The sequence below is a fragment of the Cyprinodon tularosa genome, unplaced genomic scaffold (genome assembly GCF_016077235.1).
Source record: "Cyprinodon tularosa strain WSP-4 unplaced genomic scaffold, ASM1607723v1 ctg687, whole genome shotgun sequence".
NCBI classification, from domain to species: Eukaryota; Metazoa; Chordata; class Actinopteri; order Cyprinodontiformes; family Cyprinodontidae; genus Cyprinodon; species Cyprinodon tularosa.
The window spans coordinates 279,328-302,572 of NW_024039437.1; the positions used below are offsets into that span (position 1 = coordinate 279,328).

General features: G+C 37.7%; 1 protein-coding gene across 2 annotated transcripts in view; it reads left to right on the plus strand.

The window, feature by feature from the left end:
• tmod2 (tropomodulin 2) overlaps positions 1–19,075 on the plus strand; it is a 30,205-nt gene extending 11,130 nt beyond the window's left edge. Inside the window, exons 2-10 of one of the 2 annotated variants that reach the window (XM_038267848.1) lie at positions 3,670–3,890; positions 4,971–5,127; positions 12,681–12,803; positions 13,987–14,061; positions 14,140–14,270; positions 14,351–14,458; positions 14,559–14,702; positions 16,700–16,844; positions 17,348–19,075. In XM_038267848.1, coding sequence (XP_038123776.1) covers positions 3,765–3,890; positions 4,971–5,127; positions 12,681–12,803; positions 13,987–14,061; positions 14,140–14,270; positions 14,351–14,458; positions 14,559–14,702; positions 16,700–16,844; positions 17,348–17,379 — 1,041 coding nt within the window. In that variant the 5' untranslated portion in view covers positions 3,670–3,764 and the 3' untranslated portion in view covers positions 17,380–19,075. Of the gene's footprint in view, positions 1–3,669; positions 3,891–4,970; positions 5,128–12,680; positions 12,804–13,986; positions 14,062–14,139; positions 14,271–14,350; positions 14,459–14,558; positions 14,703–16,699; positions 16,845–17,013; positions 17,230–17,347 lie in introns of those variants that run through there. The other variant, XM_038267847.1, reaches the window with a different exon arrangement.
• The last annotated feature ends 4,170 nt before the right edge of the window (positions 19,076–23,245 follow it).

A 23,245-nucleotide genomic window follows, 5' to 3' on the forward strand; every position in this document is an offset into this window, starting at 1 on the left:
ATCTGCATTTTCTATCTCTCCACATCCTTCACATTTATCATTATTTTTCCTCCCTATTAAGTATAAATTGTCATTTAAATAAGTATGACCTACTCTTAATCTGATCATTATTATTTCTTCCCTTCGGTTTCTCTCATTAATATTTCTATTTAATACTGACTTTTGTACTTTATATAACCTTCTTCCTTTTTATCTTCATTCCACCTTTTTTTTTTTGCCATTTTTCAATTTCTTTCCTCTTAATAAATGATTTTCCTTCCCATTTCCCTAAAGGAATTGTAATTGTTATTTGTCTACTTTTCATTCCAGCTAACTTTCCATTAATTAGCTTGAAAACAGCACTTTGTAGGCACCCAGTTTCTCTAACAATGGCCCTTTTTGGGTTACCCTCCATGCATTGGGTGTCAGTTCAGTGGCAGTTCCAGAACATTTTCATAGGGTTGACCAGGCAGCACAATAATGTGCATGTGGCCAAAAAGTAATAGGGATCAAATTCGGTTCAGAGTCAAGCTATTGGGATCAGGCATCAGGTTCAATTTGCATATTTTCTTAGCCAAAACAAGGATTTGTTGGGCTACTGTAATTTTGAATTGAAAAACGTCCTGAATGGGAAGTCTTCAAACTTGAAAAACAAAGTCCAAAGTTTTTTTTTTTTTTTTGGAATGATTATGACCTGGATGTCTAAGAATCTTCACCAGCTTATCAGGGAAATGAATGCCCCTAATGTCTATATTCTCCAAAAGAGAATAACAGAACAGACCTTCATGAGGCCCTTGTTAAAGCTATGCACATATTTATGCATCTATGCTCTTCAAATAACTTTCTGGTTCGACGCAACATTTACATTAAATGGGTTGAGAGGTTGTTCTTTACCAGTAAATACATAAAAGATTCCCAGATGACTGCCGATACAAACTCTCCCCTATAAAACCTGAAACTAATTCTTATAAGAGAGTAAAATCTGTATTAGTCTTCATTAAATGTAGCATATTGTTGTAAATAATCGATTGCTTTATTTTTGGTGTCAGCTTTTGGTCAATATGCTAACCTTAAAAGGTCAAAGTGGGAAAATGTAGTAGTAGTAGACAAATTAGCAATTAGAGGAGGCAATAACAATTACAATTTCTTTAGGGAAAGGAAAATCATTTATTAAGAGGAAAGAAATTGAAAAATGGCAAAAAAAGGTGGAATGAAGATAAAAAGGAAGAAGGTTATATAAAGTACAAAAGTCAGTATTAAATAGAAATATTAATGAGAGAAACCGAAGGGAAGAAATAATAATGATCAGATTAAGAGTAGGTCATACTTATTTAAATGACAATTTATACTTAATAGGGAGGAAAAATAATGATAAATGTGAAAGATGTGGAGAGATAGAAAATATAGAACACGTATTGATGAACTTTAAAACATCTTGACCTGAAAGGAAGAAATTGAAAAGAGGACAGGCCAAGAATGGAGTCTTAAAGGATTATTGGGAAATAAAGGAAATATAAAAGATATTTATAGATTAAGGAAAGCATTATTTATTTATCTTCAGAATACAAAATTAAAAAATAGAATTTAATAGATGTAAAACAATGTTGCTACACACTCATGAACAGTAGGTGGCGGTATGCACGCCCCTTCCCTAGAGCCCGGTGGGATAGAAAACATTTTGAATGGAAATCAGTGGGGAGAAATTAATAAACTTCTGGTCCCAGTCGCTCTCTGTCACTGATTCCAGATATGCTGGTTGTGTATTCAAATTGTTTTTTGTTTTTTTTTTAGTTCCTCTTTGGTCAAAATCTGGTCAAAACCCATCAATGAGATCGCACCAAACAGGAAGTTAATTGCACAAAGGATCCGGTAGATTTCCAAATAAAACACATCCGATCTTAACCCATGATCCTTTTTTTTAACTAGTTTAATTAGTTTCTCCCGTATGCCACGACGTAATGCATTGATCTGAAAATCAACCTCAGACGCAACGCCGCAGTGGCGAGGGTTTGATCCGTCAGATGGAGTTAAATCACAAAGAATTCAATGTTGAATCGGGGCGGCAGCTAAATGCTAGGCGATGGCTAGCAGCCAAAACGTTGCAATTTCACATAATCCTGACGAGATCCGAAAAACGTAGCAAAAACTAGCAAGCGGGTGATTATGTATGCTCTCTGTCATTGATTCCAGATATGCTGGTTGTGTATTTAAATTGTTTTTTATTATTTTTTTTTTTTAGTTCCTCTTTGGTCAAAACCCATCAATGAGATCGCACCAAACAGGAAGTGAAATGCACAAAGGATCCGGTAGATTTCCAAATTAAACACATCCGATCTTAACCCATGATCCTTTTTTTAACTAGTTTAATTAGTTTCTCCCGTATGCCACGACGTAATGCATTGATCTGAAAATCAACCTCAGACGCAACGCACGCAGTGGTGAGGGTTTGATCCGTCAGATGGAGTTAAATCACAAAGAATTCAATGTTGAATCGGGGCGGCAGCTAAATGCTAGGCGATGGCTAGCAGCCAAAACGTTGCAATTCACATAATCCTGACGAGATCCGAAAAACGTAGCAAAAACTAGCAAGCGGGTGATTATGTATGTTCACTAAGTAAATATTATGTAAATAAACCCTACACTTCTCGCTATAAATGTGATCAAAACCCATTTAAATGCAGAAACTGATTGAAATTATTGATTTTCCCACTAAAAGTTAGAGAAATCTCAGCCATGTTTATACCAAAATGTTACAGTTTCACATTATCTTGAAAAATCTTTGCAAGAAACGAACAAGCAAGTGAATATGTACATTCCCTGAGTAAATATTCTGGTAACAAACTATACATTTCTCACTAGAAATATAATCAAAACTCATTTTAATGCAAAAACAAACTCAAGTCATTAATCTTTCCACAAAAAAATGAGCGAATGTCGGCCATATATTTATTTTTTTTCTTCTCCCAGCTGGAATCTTGAAAGTCACGTGACTAGGACGTAAAACAATAGAAAGCGTATAGGCAGAAGAAACGTAACAGTACCACAAAAAAATGGCCATTAATGTACCTCCACTACGTTTTGCAGTGTGGACCAACGTAGTGGGGGTACATTTTCCCATGAGACTGGGTTGGGAAATGATGAGGTCATTATAAGATTTAAACTGTGGCGTGGGAGAGGGAACTGGAGGCTGAAGCCTCCTCACTTTGTTTGACTGTTGGAGGCTCCAGCTCATCTGCTGATCTAAAGTTTATTTAAACCTGACTGTTGTTTTTATATTCAGTCCTTTACCCCCAAAACAGTTTAATCCTTTTAATTTTCCAACACCAGTTCAAACTTCTGTTTTTTTGTGTTTTGAAGCTGATAATGTTTTACATGTTATTTCCACAGAGGATGAGTTTTTTTTTTTTCTGGGGGGGGGGGGGGGGGGGGGGGGGGGGGGGGGTCGTCCTTATGGGAGAAGTCAGATGATTTATCAGAGCCTGAGAAAGTTCCTTCTTTGTTCCAGCTGTGTGTTGCATCACTGCGAGGACGAGGCTGTTTTTGAGCACAGCTGTGTTGCACGATTGTTTCACAAGCACAGGTTTACATTGTTCATCTCGTTAGGAAATGGGCATGTAGATTTGTGAGTTTGTTGCTTTCTTTTACCACTGATAAGCTAATAAGTTTCTCCTTTTTTTCTTTTGCCTACAGATAGCCTGTCCTCCCTGATCTGCTGCAGAAAGTGTGAGCAGGAACAGAGTGGCTGCCGTTTGCTGTTCAGTGTTGCCTAGCAAGCTTTAGCCGCCATGGCTGTGTCATTTAAGAAGGACCTTAACAAGTACAAGGATATCGATGAAGATGAAATCCTCAGCAAGCTGTCGGAGGAGGAGCTCAAGCAGCTGGAGACGGTCCTCGAGGAGGTGGATCCTGAGGTCAGGGTCCCGTGAGGGCAGGGGGGGGCTCTTCAGTGGGAAAGGGGTGTCTGTGGGACAGGAATTGATTAAAATGACAGATTTATTTATTTTCCAAAGTAGAGAGTCCTTTTTCAAGTTATTGTCATTTCTTGTTGATTCTCCTTAAATGCCTTTGAACATGAATCACTAACTTTTCTGCCCAGATCCCAAAAATAACAGTGCCGCATACCTATGTATTTCAGTAAACATTTATGTCCCAGCTTTAGAATCACACTTTCTCACATTTTTGGGTTATTTCTTTTCTTTGTAGTCCCATACTCCTCTCTAAAGCTTTTGTGATGAAAAGAAAAAAAAAATCTGCAGCACCCTTATCTAAGATGTTGTAGTAGTTTAAGAAATATTACTAAAGAGATAACAAAATGGCTCTACAGCAGAATAATGCTTTATTTAAAGCTTTCATCTCAGGACAAATGACTGAGTGCTTCCTGTTGGTCTAGTTAAACGGGGGTGGGGGGTAGCTCCTTGCTCTCTTGCATTTAAGGAAATAGTAAAATAATCTTCCTAGTAAAGGAAGCATTGTATTTAATTTGATGCTAACAGGCTTGACAAACGTTTTACATGCATTCTTCTTCAGAGTTTCTGTTTTTCATTCCTATGAATCTTTTATCTAAGCCTTTCTGTTCCCGGTGAACTGGTTTACGGCTCCATTTTTCGAGGAGCTTGTCGTCTAATTGCTATTTATAAACTCACATTTTAACATTCGCTCATAGCCTCTGGCAGGAATTTGCTAAAGGAAATTCTATTTGGTTGCATATTATACTGGGATTCCTCTCCTGTATTATCAAAAATAATGATATATTTTCAAAGGGCTGTTACTGTTGTAATGGAGAATCCTTTCAATATATTTCTAGAACAGTCCTAAAGAAACTTAATACAGAAAATTGTATTGTAAAACCATCCATTTCTTTGTTTTTCTTTGTATAAGTGAGTTTTTCTCCCTTATATGCAAGAATAAAATGTTTTTTTTTAGAAACAATAAGAAGTATAAACATGATCAAGGCACGTGGCATCAATGCTCCCTTTGTCCTCCCTCTGCAGAACGCTCTTCTTCCAGCCGGTTTACGGCAGAAAGATCAGACCAATAAGACGGCAACTGGAACCTTCGACAGGGAGCGGCTGCTCAAATACCTGGAGAAGGAAGCCATGGAGTACAAGGACAGAGATGATATTGTGCCCTTCACTGGGGAGAGAAAAGGTGCGTGTCAGAGTTGTATTTAAGGCTCTCCTATAAGTTTTACTTGATTTTGTTCTAAATTGTTAAACAATGCTGTAAATCTGTTTTCCTTTTGTACAAGAAAAGAAAAGTAAAACAGATTTTGTTTGATGGGATTGAACTTCTAACTCCAAACTTTTTAGACCGTATGCGTGCACGTTTCAAGAGTTGAAAAATATAAACTAAGCAAAACATATCACCAGATCAGTGCATCATTTCCACGCTGGTGGTACAAAAAACTCAAGTCTGCTGTTGTACCCCAAACACTGGTTTCAGCTCATCCATTAAAGTAAATTAGATAAGCATTATCACAAACATTGGATGCTGGTCATTGATAAATCATTTAGGAAAAAAGTTACTAGATTTTTAACTTAGGAGATTTTTTTCACAACTGTTTGGTAATGTTATAGAGAAACTTAATAAGATATATGTTGTTTTAATGGCATAGTCCAAACAGTCACTGTTGTTTTTCTCAGGTTCAGTTTTTCCTCTTGTCTAAACTCAGAGTTGGTTTGTTTTTATTGACTAAAAGATCATATGTTTATACTAAAGCTAAATCTGTAAGGATTTACCTAGAAGCAGATCTTGTTGAACTCGATTCATACATTTTTTAAAGTGTTTGTTTTTTGTTAATATATTTTGAGCCATGATGTCATCTTTTTGATAATGAAGTAGTAACTAGATGTTAACACAACAAAAGTTTGCAACAATGATGCTTTAGAGATTTTTGTGCCTTCTTTTGAATAAATACACCTGAGGAAGAAGAGGTTAGTCACTGTCTGATGCTAATAACCATCATTTAAAACCAACACAGCAGTAATTATAGCTCCACCGTTCTTTTGCACGTACTATTAATGCATGTTTGCTCTTATATATTATAAGGTTATGGGACTCAGATGAACCATGTTTAACATGTTTTTTAGTACTGGTAGCCAGTAAGTGTTTGTCAAAAGTCACACTGCTACTTTATTTTATTGTTTTAGACAAATTCAGGAGAAACAAACTGACTGAAAGCGTTTTAGCAGCCCGACTGTATTTGTTTTACTGTATTTTATGCCATTCAGCTTCATTTCTATGGTTGTACGGTTTGGCAGCTGAAAGATATCCTTGATGGCATGCCAGCAATGATTGCAGTTCAGGGGAAATATCCTGTTTTTCTCTTGTCTTTTATAATGAGTTCACTACAGGGAAAACTTCAGCAGTATAATACTGGCTGTTAAGTTAGTTTTAAATTAGAGCTGCACTAAATGCTGAATCAGAGTTCTCAGAGTGGGACATCAGAGGGACCGTTTGGACTAAATTTGACTGGGATTTAACCTCCCTTCATGTCTATACTAATTGCAGTTCCTTAATGTTCGACATGCTATAGCTAATAGAGAAATGTGGAAACATGCATAAAAAGCCTGTAAAATTAGAGCTACGTTTAAACCATTTATTTATTTACCAACTTTTTATTCCTTCGGTATGTACGGGAAATATCGATGTTTTGGTGGCACATTTATCTGGATAGTTTTATGTTTGTGTGCAAAGCTGTAATTCTAGGAGGCTTGTCTTATATATGAGCTATGTCAGCTAATACAGTGTGTAATATCAGATATAAAAAGCATTGCAGTTCTTCCCGTCAGTTCTGAAGCTTGTTGGGAAAAGCACAAAGGCGAAACACAATGGATGCTGTAATAAAATGCATTCTACGTGACGCATGCAAAGGCTTAAGTTTCCATCAAAATCTGTAACTGTCAACTATTTTTGGAAGGGGTTTCATCTTTTCCCTCAGAAGCAGTTTCTTAAATCAAGTATTTATGCCTATTTGAATTAAAGTAAATCCTAAAAGGTTTTCAAAGTTCTTATTTTTGGTTTACTCATAACCAATTAAACAAAACTTAGCTGTTGGGGGGAAAAAAAATTACTTAAAAAAAATATCCAGTAAAACAATTGTAAACTGTATGGATTCGGGAAGCTATTTCCAAGCTGAAATCATTCCAACTATTCATGTTTTATCATCATTTCTATAGGCTGTGTCGTATTCTATCAGTCTTTAATAAAACAGGAATCTAGTGCTGCAACTAACGGTTATTTTGCTAATTGATTAATCTGTTGATTAGGGCTGCAACTAACGATTATTTTAAAAATCGATGAATCGGCCGATTATTTTTTCGATTAATCGATGAATCGGACACAAAATATTTTTTTATATTAACCTCTTTATTCCAAAATAAACATTTTAGACAGAACAAACAAGCAAACAAGTACAGGTTGCTCATTAACTGTACTGGTGCAATATGAAAAATAAATGTTTGTGTTAAAACTACGCAAACTTACATGAGAAATGTAGCTGTACATCCACAAAATATAGGCTACTTTGTTTCATAAAGCGCAAAAAGAGACATTTTTGTTTTTTAAAGCCCCTAAGGGGTTCAAACAATAGGCCCCCCCATTTCAACAAATGAGTTTTTTTTAGACTAGAAGAGTTCTGCCTTTTAAGACAGGAAAGTATAGCAGTTAAAGTTGCTACTTGAGAAAATACTGAACCATAGAGATAAAAATAGCCCTGTGATTCAAATTATAAATTGTATTTGGAATAAAAATGAGAGAACTAGGGGTGCTAAAAAACACATCCTCCAAAGACAGATATTTACATGGGAATGTGGCAGATAATTAATTGACATATTACTGATCTTGCTGGATTTTATTCTGCTTTACTTCCATAAATTGCAGGATCTTCTTTACTTTATCTTTGCCAGAAGATTTAAACTTTAAAAGCCTTGCCCTCATAATTTGCAAGTTAATTTATTTATAAAGAAAATATAAACGCTGCTTAAGCTAATTCAAATGAAATTAAAAGTAAAATAAGTAGCCAACCTTATCACTGTCTGTAACCTACTAACACGGTAAGGAAAGCATCAGATGAGCTACCTGAGAAACTAACTTACGTTTCCCCACTTTAAAACCAAACAAACATGGTTACTCATCCTGCTGATCAGCTCTCTTCACTGCCATCAAAGGCTCCAACTTGTTTTCTTTTCCGGTGCGGCGTCATAACAGTGGTGCTTCCGTGCCATGTTCATTTGTTTTTACAAAAGTTGCATGTTACGACTTTTTTCACTTTACAAAGCGCAGGCTATTTTAATTATTGTGATCAATTTGCGCCGTCAATCCCGGGGCATGCGCGCTTCATTTGCAGTCTGGGCGCTGAGGGTAAACTCCTCACTAAAATCCTGCGGCTCTGACTGCAGCGCTGAGAGGGATTCCTGTGGGAGAGGGAGAAAGGGGTTGGGATGGGGGAGGCGCCCCACGGCAGCAGCTGCCGCTGGAGGACAAGAGTAGGAACGATACATGCTTTCACGTAAGAGTCTCCAAAAGCCGCCAGTGACACCGTAAAAAGTCGCCAGATTTGTCGCTAGTCGCTTTTTTGAAAAATTGTCGCTGGAGGGGTCTGAAAAGTCGCTGAGTTGGCAACACTGCACCTGCGGCGCTGACTCGCTCCGCCATATTTGTTTTTCTTCCCCGGGATGACGGCGGCGGCGGATGACGCATTATTCGCGCGACACAACTAATCGATGATTAAATTCGTTGCCAACGCTTTTAAAAGTAGATTTTTATCGATTTTATCGATTCGTTGTTGCAGCCCTACTGTTGATTATTTTTTTAGATTAATAATCTGATAGCAAAAGCTTCCTTAGAGAAGATTTTTTATTAAAAAAAAAACTAAAACGTTTCCACACGTGGAGTTCTGGATAGAGCTTATTGACAGACAAAAAATTTATTTTTTTATCTTAAATGCAAAAAAATTATATACATTTATTTTTACAATTTTGGTATAAATACTGCTCTAAGTATGTTGCTCTGTCGGCTACAGTCATGTTTTAGAGTCTCTATACTCCAGTAAATGATTAGTTACTATTATTAGTTATGATTAATCTGATTAATTGTTTCAGCCCAACAGGAATCCCCAGCCCACTGGGTGATTTGTGACTTTTGTCTCATTAGATTTAATAGGTTTAGGAAGGACGTTTCTCTAGCTGCAGAACCAGATTAACTGCTGTAAAAACTGAAAGTACAGCCTAATTCTTTCAAAACATCTTATGGGATTTATGGTTATTATAACCACTTTTTAGATGCCTTCTATACAATGACAAACAAATACAAAGAGAACTACAGGAGTAACAATGCTTTATGGAAAGTCTCCTACACTTTCAGTAGATTCAAATCTACCCTCTCTGCAGAGGAAACATGGAGCTGACATATTTCCCTGATATAACCACAGAGAGTCAGGAAATAAACTCTTTCTGTGTGCATGTGCGCAATTGCTCCATATGACAGCATGGAAAGCTAAGATCATTGTTGGCTGGTGGTTCTGTGGAATGCAGTGAGTTCCCTCCCCCTTGTTAAATTCCCCCCCTGCTGATATTAAATGTGATTTTGAGGGTCTGAAAGCTCAAGATTTAATAAGGTGAATAATGTGGGTGGAAAACAGCTAAATTCACATACCATAGAAACTACATCAGGTCTTAATTACTTGATTCCAATGTGCTTCTATGTGCTTATTATTTGTTCTTTCAGTTGCTTTAGAGTTTATTCAAGGCGTCTTGGCCTCATTAACTCATGCTGTGGTCAGTGAAGCTGAGAATCTGTGTTAAAATAAAAGAGTGGTTATTTTTTTTTAACTTTATATCAGATATTGTGGAAATGTGTTTATTTTTTATATATTACCCTAAGTCTTTTGACCCGATCTACTAAGTGGAGTCAATAAATAGCATTTTAGCCAAAACACAACTCAGTTCATCTCTCTTGGATACAACCATCTTATGTATTTAGCTACAAGGAATGCTAACCTGTGCAGAAATGCCTGATTATGCATTTTTAAGCTCTATAAAAGGAGCAACACTATTCTGTGCATCGTGAAGTTCAGGTTTGTGTTTGTGTTGGCAAAGAAAAACCTGTAAAGCTTTAAGTCTGTTTTACAGAGGAGTCTCTTTATCTTTTGTTGGGGATCTCAGAACCAGCAGGATAAATATTGTTTGACAGTTGATCCTAAAACAGCCGAGCAAAGCAGAAATGACTGTATATAAGGGGATTACAATCTAGTGGATCCACAGTTTGTTTTCCTGTTCCTTCATCCTTCAGTCAGTACTCTTCTGGTCCAGTTATGTGATATTCTTTGTTATTATCCATTTAGCTATGGATTGTAATGATCACACAGATTGGGAATAGTTAAGTTGGTCCCTGTCTTTTGTCCCCTTCTCCGGGTTAAATGCTGCCACAGAGGGATTGGCTCTCAGTGCTGCCTAATGACTGTATTTACTGTTTACTTGCTTTCAGGAAGTGCCAGAGCCCCCACAGGGGAGCAGTTTAAACAGTCTGTGTGACTCGAATGACTTTGAAGGAAGAGAAAGACTGAGGGCCCGTTGTTGGAGCTGTTTTGTCAAAGGGAGCTGGCATATGGAGAGAGAGCAGGGAGCTCTCTGTCAGCCTTACATGCTTGTTGCCTCAGCAGTGCACTTTAGATTAGACTCCAGCTTTTGTTGCATGACTTCCTTTGGCGTGTTGGTTTCATTCCTCAGATAGGTTGCCAAGGAAGTACAGTCAGAAAGTTATTGCTCCGTTGCACATAGCTTAGTTTGGCTCACCTGCTGTTTGTTGGATGTTATGTGAAAATTTATGCTTTTTAGGGGAATGCCTTTTCTTTACCTGGCAGTAATTAGATTTCTTAAAGCTGCTCTTATAAGTAAATAATACAGAAAATAATAAAGTATAGTAATTTTCTTTTTTTTACTCTGTTGATGAAACTGGGAAGTGGTAGCCAGATTCATATGTATGGCTGTGTTAGCATAATTTTGTAGCATAAATCTGTCTGCTGACATTCAAATAATGGAGGTATATGGTGCCCGAGACAGAAAGGTCCACAAAAAACGTGTCAATATTCCTCCATACTGCTCGTCCAATGTATTCCAAGTGTCCTGAGTGGGTAGCATCCAGAATTTACTCGAAACGAAGTCATTTAGAATGTTTTTAGAGAATAAACAGTAGTGTATAGGATTTCCTGAAAGCGCGCCTGCACGTTCACGACGCTACGGAAGCCGGCAGACCAAACCAGATGAAAGTGCGCATTCAGTGTCTGCTCTGCTGATAATGCAAGCGTAGAAGAAGAAATGTGCTGTTTACCTGTGCAAAGAAAGAAACAACGAAAGAAAAATGTCTGAGGACTTCAGTGTTGAGGAAGAGCATGAGTTCTTTGCCGAGCTGAATGCGCTGGTTTGGTCTGCCGGCTTCCGTAGCGTCGTGGACGCGCATGTGCGCGCTTTCAGGAAATCCTATACACTACTGTTTATGCTCTAAAAACATTCTAAATGACTTCGTTTCGAGTAAATTCTGGATGCTACCCACTCAGGACACTTGGAATACATTGGACGAGCAGTATGGAGGAATATTGAAACGTTTTTGTGGACTTTTATGGACCTTTCTGTCTCGGGCACAATAGACCTCCATTATTTGAATGTCAGCAGACAGCAAGAAGCCTCCCAGATCTCCAGATGCATTTGAGATATCAAAAAAGTACTCCAGAGTGTTGTTCAGCATGGGGGTGAGTAGAAAATGAAGGCTAATCATGTTTTGGGTGTACTATTCCTTTAAGCCCTGAATGCTAGCCTAGTAAACTAGCCCCAACAGCCAGCGGCCCTAGAACTGGTGGGCCAATCACAATGCAGAGATGTGTTTTGGATTTCTGGATGCAAAGCAGACGGGGTTTCGAGGGCAGGACGACAAAGCTGCATAACGCTGGAGAAAGCACAACAAGGAAGATGGCAACAACTATTGAACAGTTCTCGTTTGACTCAGATTTGGAATCGGTTATGGAAGGATTAGACTTGGGGTTTCCCTTTTCATTTTACCGAGAGGCTGTTTGTTTACACTCCCCCACCAGCTTTCTGTCACGCATACTACGTCACAGTCAGTTGCGCTCATTGGACACAGTGTTGGCCAATAGGCACAGACAGCGGTTTGAAAAACGATTTGTTTTCATCAACCATCTTCCGATGTCTCATTCTTGTTATACTTAGTTTATAAATCACTGAATGGCTTAGCTCCAAAATACATCAGGCTTGTTGACACTTGATCAACCACCTGGACTTCTCAGGTCTCAAATCTACTGAATATTTAGAACCAGAACCAAAGGAGAAGCAGCATTCAGTTCTTACCCTCCATTAATCTAGAATAAACTCCCAGAAAATTGTAAAAGTGCTGAAACCCTCAGTTGCTTTAGATGGAGTTTAAAAACATATTATTTTAGAGAGGCCTTTGGCTGTGCTATCTAAACCTTTTTTTTGTTAAGTTTCCAGTCTAACTTTTATTCCATTTTAAGTCATTTTATCTATTTTGTAAATATAATAATCTAATTTGAATGATTTGCTTGTATTCTCTTTATTTTGTGTTGCCTCTATCCTACTTTTTGTTTGTTTTTGTTTTTCATCATGCACAGCTCTTTGATTCACTGAAATGTGCTTTATAAATAAACTTGCCTTGCCTTTTTTTTTTTATAGGTAAAGCTTTTATCCCGAAGCAGAAACCAAAAGAATCCTTCCAGGAAGTAGCCACGACCCTTGACCCAGAATTAGAAGAGGCGCTGTCCAGTGCCACAGATACAGAATTGTGTGACCTAGCAGGTAGGAAAACATTTCAACAAAGCATCATCTTATAGTGCTTTAAATCAGTATAACATTTGATGCTGTCACCTAACAACCACAGATGTTTATGTTTTTGGGTTTATTGAGTTTGATATGAAAGTTCAACACAAAGTTAAGGAAGGAAAATAATACATGATAATAAGTAATTATTTTAAAACAAAGAAATCTGATTTTCCATTTATTTATTTGTTATATTTATTCTGGTCACTTTAGTTTATTCTTTGTCAGTATTTAATAACATAACTCAGGTCTCTTAAGTTATTTTTCTTTAATACAATTCTGTTATGGTTAAAAAAAGTAGGTTAAATAAAGATTTAATTAGAAGTCTGTGTTTGTGTTCTTTATTATAATTAAATCATTTAGCAATATCATAAAATGTCCAGGCAGAGCTGCACATAAAATATGGTTTCAAATTTTTTCAATAATTATCGATATCGATCAATATGCATTTTTTTTTATCGGTAAGCTTTTTTTCTATATCGCCCAGCCCTAGGACAAGAGCTGAGAGCTGGAACTTTAAGGCCACGCCCATTACGTCACAGAAAGCTGCACATCATTTCTTTAATCAAACATAGTGGTGGCAGCATTATTTTGCTTAATGTTTTTTTTTTAACCCGGAGCAGAGAAACTGGTTAGAGTTGATGGGAAGATGAATGGAGTAACTTACAGAGCTCTAAAATACAAGCTGTCAGAGGCAGAACTAAAGGTGCAATGTGGTTAAAACCCCCCCCAAAAAAACTAAATGTTAGAGCGACCTAAATGATGTCAAGCCTTTTGGTCTCCAGATGTGGAAACATTTTCCTCCAGCTTTATTATTAGGAGCTATAGGATGTGTTTAAAGCATCATAAATACTCTTGCAGGGCACTGAAGCCCTTAACCACACAATGGAGAACATGCATATAGTCTACATCTGTCTGATCCCGGGATGGAAAAATACAAGCTGTTATTGTCCTCAGCCTTTCATAAGTGAGGTCTTTTATTCTGTTTGTTGATGGATGAGAGAAGAACAAAAAAGGGGCTGACTGCACAACACAACAACTCCCATACATAATGCTATGACGATTAGATTATCTTTAATCTATATAGATTACCTTTACACTGAAGTCCAGAATGTCTTCATGCAGGGTCATTTCTCACCAGTTTTTCTCCTTTGGTTTGCAGCTATTCTGGGCGTGCACACACTTGTCACCAGCAATCAGACGTATGATGGAACTGGAAGTAAAGAGGGATACAACGGTGAGTGCAGTGAGATTTTCCAACTCTTTTAAAAATACCCAGAAATTGTGGATACTGGAACTGCTGGGTCTGTTTCAGATGTGATCAAAGGCGAGAAGATGAACCCTGTGTTCGATGAGCCTCCCAACCCCACCAATGTAGAAGAAACCCTCCAGAGGATAAAAAACAATGACAGCTCCTTAACCGAGGTCAACCTTAACAACATCAAGGTACTCGGAGGTCAATTTCTCAGTTTTCACTCATTTTAGTTGAAATTTTCTCAATACAAGCTTTTTTTTTTCTTTCCCAGAACATTCCCATTCCCACACTGAAAGACTTCGCCAAAGCAATGGAGAAAAACACGCATGTCACAAAGTTCAGCCTGGCAGCGACACGGAGTAACGACCCAGTTGCTGTGGTGAGATGAGGTGGTTTGTGGGCTTTTAATGGTTCTGTCGACACATGGTAGCTGCATATTTACGCCTTTTTTTTCTCCCCCCTTTTCTGTCTCCTCCCAGGCATTCAGTGACATGCTGAGAGAAAACAAGACGCTGCGAAGTTTGAACCTGGAGTCGAATTTCATCACAGGAGCAGGAGTGCAGGCTTTGGTGGATGCATTGCTAGATAATGACACACTCACCGAGATCAAGATAGACAACCAGGTACTCTGCAAAAAATATAAATTTAACTAAGTCCCTTTTTCTTAAAATAAGTGCATTTTTTCTTCAACTGAGGGGGAAAGGAAGATACTATGCCAACGGAACCAGACAATTTACATTTAAAATAAGGAAAATCTATTGCATTGTCTTATTTCAATTGCATATTATCAAATTATTTTATTTTAAGAGCAAGAATACTCCTTCCATTGGCATATCTGCTTATTTACCTGCACAATTTAAGGGTAAATACACTTTATTTAAGTCATTTTTACTCATTTCTAAACCGTTTTTGCAGTGTAAATTAAATAAATGGTTATTTGCACTGGAAAAACGATTAGAAATAAGTAAAAATTTATTAAATTAAGTGTATTTACCCCTAATTTGATTAGGTAAGTGACAGTTTGTCAATGGAATGAGTATTTTTACGATTAAGATAAGATAATTAGATCATACGCACTTGAAATAAGACAAAACAATTGTGTTTTCTTATTTTAGGTGTAAATTGTCTCGTTCCATTGGCAAGATGTCTCTTTTACTTCCTCAATCTAAGAACAAATGCACTTATTTTAAGAAAAAAATTACTCGTATAGATTTCGATTTTTTACAGTGTGTGACACATGGGCTGGTCTGGAATTTCAGACAGTGCTGATCTGGTGGGACTTAGATAAACAATCATCTTTCACATTTACAAAAAGTAGTATCAGGGACAAACATCCAGTGAGTCCAGGGACTGGAATGACTGGTTTGAGTTGGAAAAGAAATGGCAGCAGTAGCTCTTGTAACCAACTAATCGAATCAAAGGCTACATTCACACAGAGGCCTGAAGTGACCCAAGTCCAATGCGACCCAGGCCACTTTACTATGTGGTCCTGAATCTGATCTTTTTAAATGGGACCTGTATGAGAACGGCCAGGTCACATTCGTCCGACCTGAACATCATTAATACTCAACAAAGGTCACTATTTTGTGTCTTTCTACGCTGATGCGGGAAGAAAGAAAAAACAATCATGGCGGACAATAATGCAGAGAGCAGTCCTTTTTTTATTATAATTTTTTTAACCATCTTGAAAAGCCTGAGTTTTTAAGGTTTTGAAAGATCGCTAGATGCGCTCCAGCACTACCATCCACGTTTACTTCCATAAACACAGAGCGCGCTTGTTTGTGATGTCATTGCGTCCTCTAATTGGCATGCAGGAAACTTTCATTGTAAGGATGCAGTTCACACAGGAGATCACATACAGTTTTCATATATTTGGAGATCTGAACTGCATCGCAAAAAAACAAAAATGGATTTCATAAAAAAATGTGAATTGAGCATTTAGGCCTGCAGTGTGACGTAGCCTAAATGTGTTTAAAACCATGAAACCCGAAAATGTACACTAGCTGCTGCTACTGTTGGTTAAGATAAGGAAAGACCCTGAAGGCCACAGTTTAACAATTTGTGGTTCAATAAAAAGGTTACATGGTGTTGCAGTTGCACTTTCAGGTCCAAACTTCTTCTCTGTGGCCATTATTCCTGAACCCTGTAAGGAGTTGTATAGAAGATGGTTGGCTCAATAATTCTTGGTATGTTCTGCATTAAAAACACTACAGCATGGATCCATCCTGACTGATGGTAGCGATGTTTATCCTTGGTACTTTTTTGGGATCATTCATCAATTTTTAAAGGAACAGATAAGAGCCTACCTGAGTTTTGTAAGTTACCAGCTCAGCTTTCTGTAAGGAAGATCTGAATGTAGTTCTTTATAAATATAATCCAACTTATTTGCCTTCTTTTTAGTATGTTATATTAAATTTACAGGTTTAATATGGTTTTTGTCATAAAATATTAATACAGGTTTTCTTTAACATTACTGGGTGCTTTATTCTGGTTTTTGTAAATGCACAAAATCTTGGTTATATTCTTACCTATAAATAAGTTTGTCTTTGCTCACAGTTGTGTGGACATCTATTTATTGTGCTCTGATGTTCTGACCTCGGTGTGATTGTGTTTTCCTCAGAGGCAGCAGCTAGGCACCACCACAGAGATGGAGATCGCTAAAATGTTGGAGAAGAACAACTGTATGGTGAAGTTCGGCTACCAGTTCACCCAGCAGGGACCTCGGGCCAGAGCTGCGGCAGCCATCACCAAGAACAACGACCTCGGTATGCTTCAGATACTGATTTTAATCAGGAAGTCATTAAAAAAAATAAAAAATCAGCTGGTATCTGTTAAAGTGGAAATGTCATAACGGGCTATTTTGGCTTCTGTCAACATCCTTTCTGTCTCCAGCAAACATCTGTCAACAGTGTCCTACTCTCCTCTTTCTTTTAGCTCCTCCCCCTGGCAGAACTGCCATTAAACAGGTCTGATGCATGGGTGTGTCAAGGGGTTGATAATAACAGTGACTTCTTTCACTGAATGATGCATTCACTGCATTAACAGTCTGATTACTGAGACTAAGTGATCTTGAAGAGTGACGACATCTCACTTCTGGTTTCCTGTACATGCTGACACGCTGTTGAAATAGTTTAAACTTTGACCACATAGTTGATGACTCACTTTTCCTTTTTAAGATTGACTAACAGACCTGTGGAGGTTAAAGACGACACAGCATGCTTACTATTATTTTGCTAAATAATGTTTTTTCTTTGTTTTTTTTTTTTAGTCCGCAGGAGGCGAGTGGAGAGGGACCAGTAGGGACAGCGCTTCCTTTCTCCGAGCCAATTCTCTTGTTCATCTCATCGCATGGATTAAGTTCAGCCGTTGCCCTGGTCTCATCTCACTGTGTGGATGTTCTAGTCCTGTGCCAAACTGTGGGGGCAAGGCATGCTCTACCTGAACAGTACATCAGAGAAGAAGAAGGGGAAATAACTGGAATCGCCCGCTCTCTTTCCACATGTTTCTTATGTTTGTTATTGTTGTAAATCTCATTAGTTTTTAAACGTGACATTTCAGCTGCTCTTATTTTGAGCCTTTATATGACCTGTCCCTCCTTTTTACATGTTTCTTTCTTTTATACGATGCTGTAAAACACGTGAAGCAGTCATGCGCAGCAGGGAGTAGTAACATTTGGAGAGGTGTGCCGTCCTTGATCAAAGCGTCATGTTGAAACAATGCGTGAAGTTCATGGTTAGCTCTGATGACTCCTGGCTCTAATGAAGCAGAAGCAGCATGAGGCAGCACAGACCCTGCCATTTGCAGGTGTTGTTTAATAAAAGCCTCTTGTAAAGCTGGCATGACCGGACCTGGTGTCAGTCTGAACTGAATAGACAGGATTATATGTTAAAGTCACACAGATAACCTGGGTTTATCCCCTGCTGTGAAATATATACTGTAATTATTGTTTGTTCTAATCAAACTAAAGTCCTTATTTTGATACAGTTGCTATTTTAATGTTATGTTGATCAAAAGAATAAAATTAGGATGAGAATGTTTAGGATCAATCTAAAGGGGGCCTTTTTTTGCAGAAAAGAGTAGAAAAATGTCGGTAATAAAGGTTTAGAAGCTCAGACATGCCAAAGACTAAAACTCACAGTAGATCACACGTTTTAACCCCACAGTGCGAATCTGAGGAACAACTACTACAACAACAACAAAAAATCTTGTTTAAAAAAAAAAAAATATTTGGAGGCTTTAAAATAAAAGGATGCTACTTCTGCTTCTATAACATGTTCATTCATAAAACAAGGGTTTTGTAAATTTGTCACAATTGCTTTAAGGTTCCAGCTGCTTGTATTTTTATTTTACTCTGCATCACAGTTTCTATTTTCAGTTGAAACTCTTGGCTTTCCCCCACACTGTTGCCACTTTAATGCTCATTCTCATGTTCAGGTGCATCAAATCGAACATCTGTTTGACTAACCTGCTTCAGATAGTTAACCAGGACTTAATTAGGAGTTACTTGAACCTTGTATATTCTGTTAATAGGAACAATATGCTGGCATGACGTCCTCACTTATGAACATCAATTTTCTGTTTACCAAAAAACTTCACATTCCATAAAAAAACATATTTTTACTGTTTTGTTTTCTCTGTATTTTTTTTATTTTTTATCCGAGCACTTTTTTCACCTCGACATCCGTTATTTCCTCCTAACATTACGTTTTTACATTCCTTTGTTCTCCAAGTCGTCTGTTGTTCTTTTTTTTTTTCCTCTTTTGCTCGGGCCTGTTGGTTGTTCCTGGATGCTAACATGCTTATCAACTGTAAAATACCATCTCAAAAAAAAAAGTATGCACACAGATACATTTGTGTATCACATAACCATTTTTTTTTTGTACCTGAACTCAACACCCAGATGTCAACACAAGGAATGTGTATTATAATATAAAGAAAACAGGTTAAAAAGCACTGCTGAATATAAAATATCCTCAACAATAAATGTTTATATATACATCTGATGTGCTTCTTTTCTTCTTTTAGACTTAAGATTTTACAAGTTCTTTTCCAATTGATACATAAATGTGTTTGTCAAGTTGTATATATATATATATATTTTTTTTTTTTTTGCTTAAGGAAACTACATAATTTGTTTTTAACTCAACAAATACCTTTTTTATGTGTTAACTAGAAAAAAGATAAGCAGATGACTGCCCTGGTTCATGTGTAAGCAGGGCTCAGCGGCCATACAGAGGAAGCTCCTTTCTGTTGCTTGCATAGAGGATTTTACTCTTGCAGTTATGACCCATATGTCATGCCCATTGGTGAGAGTTCAAAATGATAATCCAATAACGAGCTTTTAGCACAGATCACCGCCCAGCCAAGACTCTGGAACAGCGTCCATTACTCTAAATGACGCCTCCGTTTGTCAAGCCATCTAGCTTTCATTACTCTTAAACAAGATCCTGTAACGTGTCATTATTTTGGACATACTGAGCTAGAACTCGGGCTTTGTTAGCTGCCTCATGGCTGCTAAGTCACATTTAAATATGTTGTCTTTTCAATAATTATTTCCAGACCTTTCACAAGGAAAAATAGAAAGTACTCTATAATTTCATCCTTCAGAGGAGTGCAAAGTAAGTCCCATTTCAGTGGGAATTGTGGGGGAAATTCACACATAGTTTCCTTCATCTTAATTTGTGGTTATTTCAAAAGAAATTGTTATATTTTAGCTAAAGAAAGGTTTAAAACAACTTTTTCACACCAGTCTGTCCTTTCTAATTTCCTCCTTAAACATACTTGAACAGTCAGACTCTGTTAGTTTTATTTGATCAACCCTTATAAATTATTGACCACATGCAGAAGTCTGCTCAGCCTTTGTCATTTACAATGAGGTGTAAATGAAAGGCATAAACTTTTTCCGTACTTGCTTATTCTTTCAGAGTAACAGTTATGGTGTCCATTTTGAGACAGACTATTTGAAGGAGCAGGGACCCCCTGACATCCATTTTTTACTTCGGTGAAAAGAAGCTGAATTACCTGCAGAGCATAAATCCCTACAACAGGAGACCTGGTAAAAATCCATGCAGGAAGGATTTCACCATAGGATGGCAACATCTGCTCCATCGTGCAACCAGAGAAAATATCCTGTTCTAGAAAAAAATAATGTTAAATTAGAACAGCATTCTTATTACAAAAAAATAACTTCAAATGCAAACAGATTAACTCTGCATCCAGATCAGATGGAAAATAAAACTAAAATGGCAGAAAGTCTGCTATAAGGGAATACTGATTAAGTTTAAAAACAAAATAAAAACTTTCTAAGGTTTTTGCATTTTGACTGAAAATTAATCATCTTATATTTGTATTAATGCTTGTGTGTTTTGCGGGTTTAATATGATGGTTTTGTTAGGAGTGCATACATGCTTACTGCACTCAGCTAATCCTGGAAGATTAAGATTAAAAGGACATAACATAACACCAAAACATGGAATCCTCATGGAGGATTTGGAGAAGTTCATTGTAAACAGGCCAACAAACATAATGAGTTGATTTCATTATCTAAACAATAAGAATGTTTACAAAAGTCTTTTACACACTTTGTAGATCTGCTGTTTTTCCTCCATGTATCCAGTGTTTGGGGGTTTCTAATCATAGACAGACCTTTTTGGTTTGGGTTGGATCTTCGTGAGCTGCACATATGCAGCCCTTAATCAGATCCGGTTTTTAGCTTGTTTGCACATGCCTGAAAGATGATGTAATGAATATGACTCCATCCCTCTGTGGGTTTCCACTGCCAGAGCATCGCTGAGGCAGCGAGCTTCTGTCAGAGAAAACGCTTCACTCAAGGCAGCAAACTTTGATCAATTGAGGTTGAGGTGGGGTCAGGGTGACTGAAGTGTTTCAACTGTGTAGCAATCAGCTTGCTGTCATGTCTGTTAGTCACTAAACCAAGTCATCATTTTACACAATAAAAATACAAACCTAGATGGGAGAATCTGTGAGCAGACCACACACATTTTTGCTTATGTAAGCACAGTTCAAACTGCTCATTTACACTGCCTACACATGTGGAAAAATAGACCGAACAAAAGCCTCCCTCTCAGTCTATTGGACTTTTTTATGATCAGACAGGACTCTCATAAATAGGAGGCTGTATGTACGCTCAACTAAAAAAGTTGAAGCTTGACCAAGTTCCAAATGTGCAGTTTTTCACCCTTTAAGTGGAGCATAGCTTGCAGTTTAGGAGCAGCTGAAACAACCATGGCATCACAAAATTAACAGTTGCTGAGAAAAACTATTCTCTGGTGACAAAAAAGCAATTTTATCAACAAAAAAAGAGGGACAATCCACAGAGTTTGTATTTGCATTACATTTAGAAAGTGTTGAAAAGAAAAAATTAGACTAAAGTTGCGTATTAGAGAAATGCATTTTGTATATTAACCTCAGTGCTCTCATTTTGGAAGACTTCCAGACATGTCAAACTGTGAGGAGATCCTCATTGTGTTGGAGGGACTATTAAGTCCTTATCCAAATATAAGGATACAGGAAGAACTTTATTAGTAAATGTAGAGATTTATAAAGGAAACAGCCAAAATGGCATGTAAGCTGTGTTTCTTTGCAGCTGAATTTATAATTGAAAAGGCTCAATATAATAGAAAAGAGGTGTTCAGTCAGTGAGCCTATTTATTCTGGGAAAGCCAGATGTCAGACAGGGGCTCTAAAGATGAAGGCAGCACATGCTGTGCATGATGGATGGTATGAATTCCTCCCTGAAAATTGCAGTTAAATGGGTCCTTGCAGACAGAGCTTTAAAACTAATGAGCATTTTGATAGAAAAAGCTAACTATAGAGATAGAAATGCATGAAGAACTCCAGAAAATTCTGGGCCTCTATAAAAATACAGGTGCTGGTCATAAAATTAGAATATCATGAAAAAATAGATTGATTTCAGTAATTCCATTTAAAAAGTGAAACTTGTATATTATATTCATACATTACATACAAACTCATATATTTCAGATGTTTATTTTGTTTAATTTTGATGATTACAAATGACAACAAATGAAAATCTCAAATTCATCATATCAGAAAATTAGAATATTACTGAAGACCAATAAAAACAAAGGATTTATAGAAATGTTGGCCAACTGAAAAGTATGAACATGAAAAGTATGAGCATGTACAGCACAGTATTTAGTTGGGCCTCCTTTGGCCTGTATTACTGCAGCAATGCGGCGTGGCATGGAGTCGATCAGTCTGTGGCACTGCTCAGGTGTTATGATAGCCCAGGTTGCTCTAATAGTGGCTTTTAGCTCTTCTGAATTGTTGGGTCTGGTGTATTGCATCTTCTTCTTCACAATACCCCATAGATTTTCTATGGGGTTAAGGTCAGGAGAGTTTGCTGGCCAATTAAGAACAGGGATACCATGGTCCTTCAACCAGGTACTGGTAGCTTTGGCACTGTGTGCAGGTGCCAAGTCCTGTTGGAAAATGAAATCTGCATCTCCAAAAAGTTGGTCAGCTGCAGGAAGCATGAAGTGCTCTAAAACTTCCTGGTATGTGGCTGCGTTGACCCTGGACCTCAGAAAACACAATGGACCAACACCAGCAGATGACATGGCACCCCAAACCATCACTGACTGTGGAAACTTTACACTGGACTTCAAGCAACGTGGATGAAGTGCCTCTCTTCTTTTCCTCCAGACTCTGGGACCTTGATTTCCAAAGGAAATGCAAAATTTACTTTCATCAGAGAACATGACTTTGGACCACTCACCAGCAGTCCAGTCCTGTTTCTCTTTAGCCCAGGCAAGACGCTTCTGACGCTGTCTGTGGTTCAAGAGTGGCTTGACACAAGGAATGCGACAGCAGAAACCCATGTCTTTCATACGTCTGTGTGTGGTGGTTCTTGAAGCACTCACTCCAGCTGCAGTCCACTCTTTGTGAATCTCCCCCACATTTTTGAATGGGTTTTGTTTCACAATCCTCTCCAGGGTGCGGTTATCTCTCTTGCTTGTACACTTTTTTCGACCACATCTTTTCCTTCCCTTCGCCTCTCTATTAATGTGCTTGGACACTGAGCTCTGTGAACAGCCAGCCTCTTTAGCGATGACCTTTTGTGTCTTGCCCTCCTTGTGCAAGGTGTCGATGGTCGTCTTTTGGACAACTGTCAAGTCAGCAG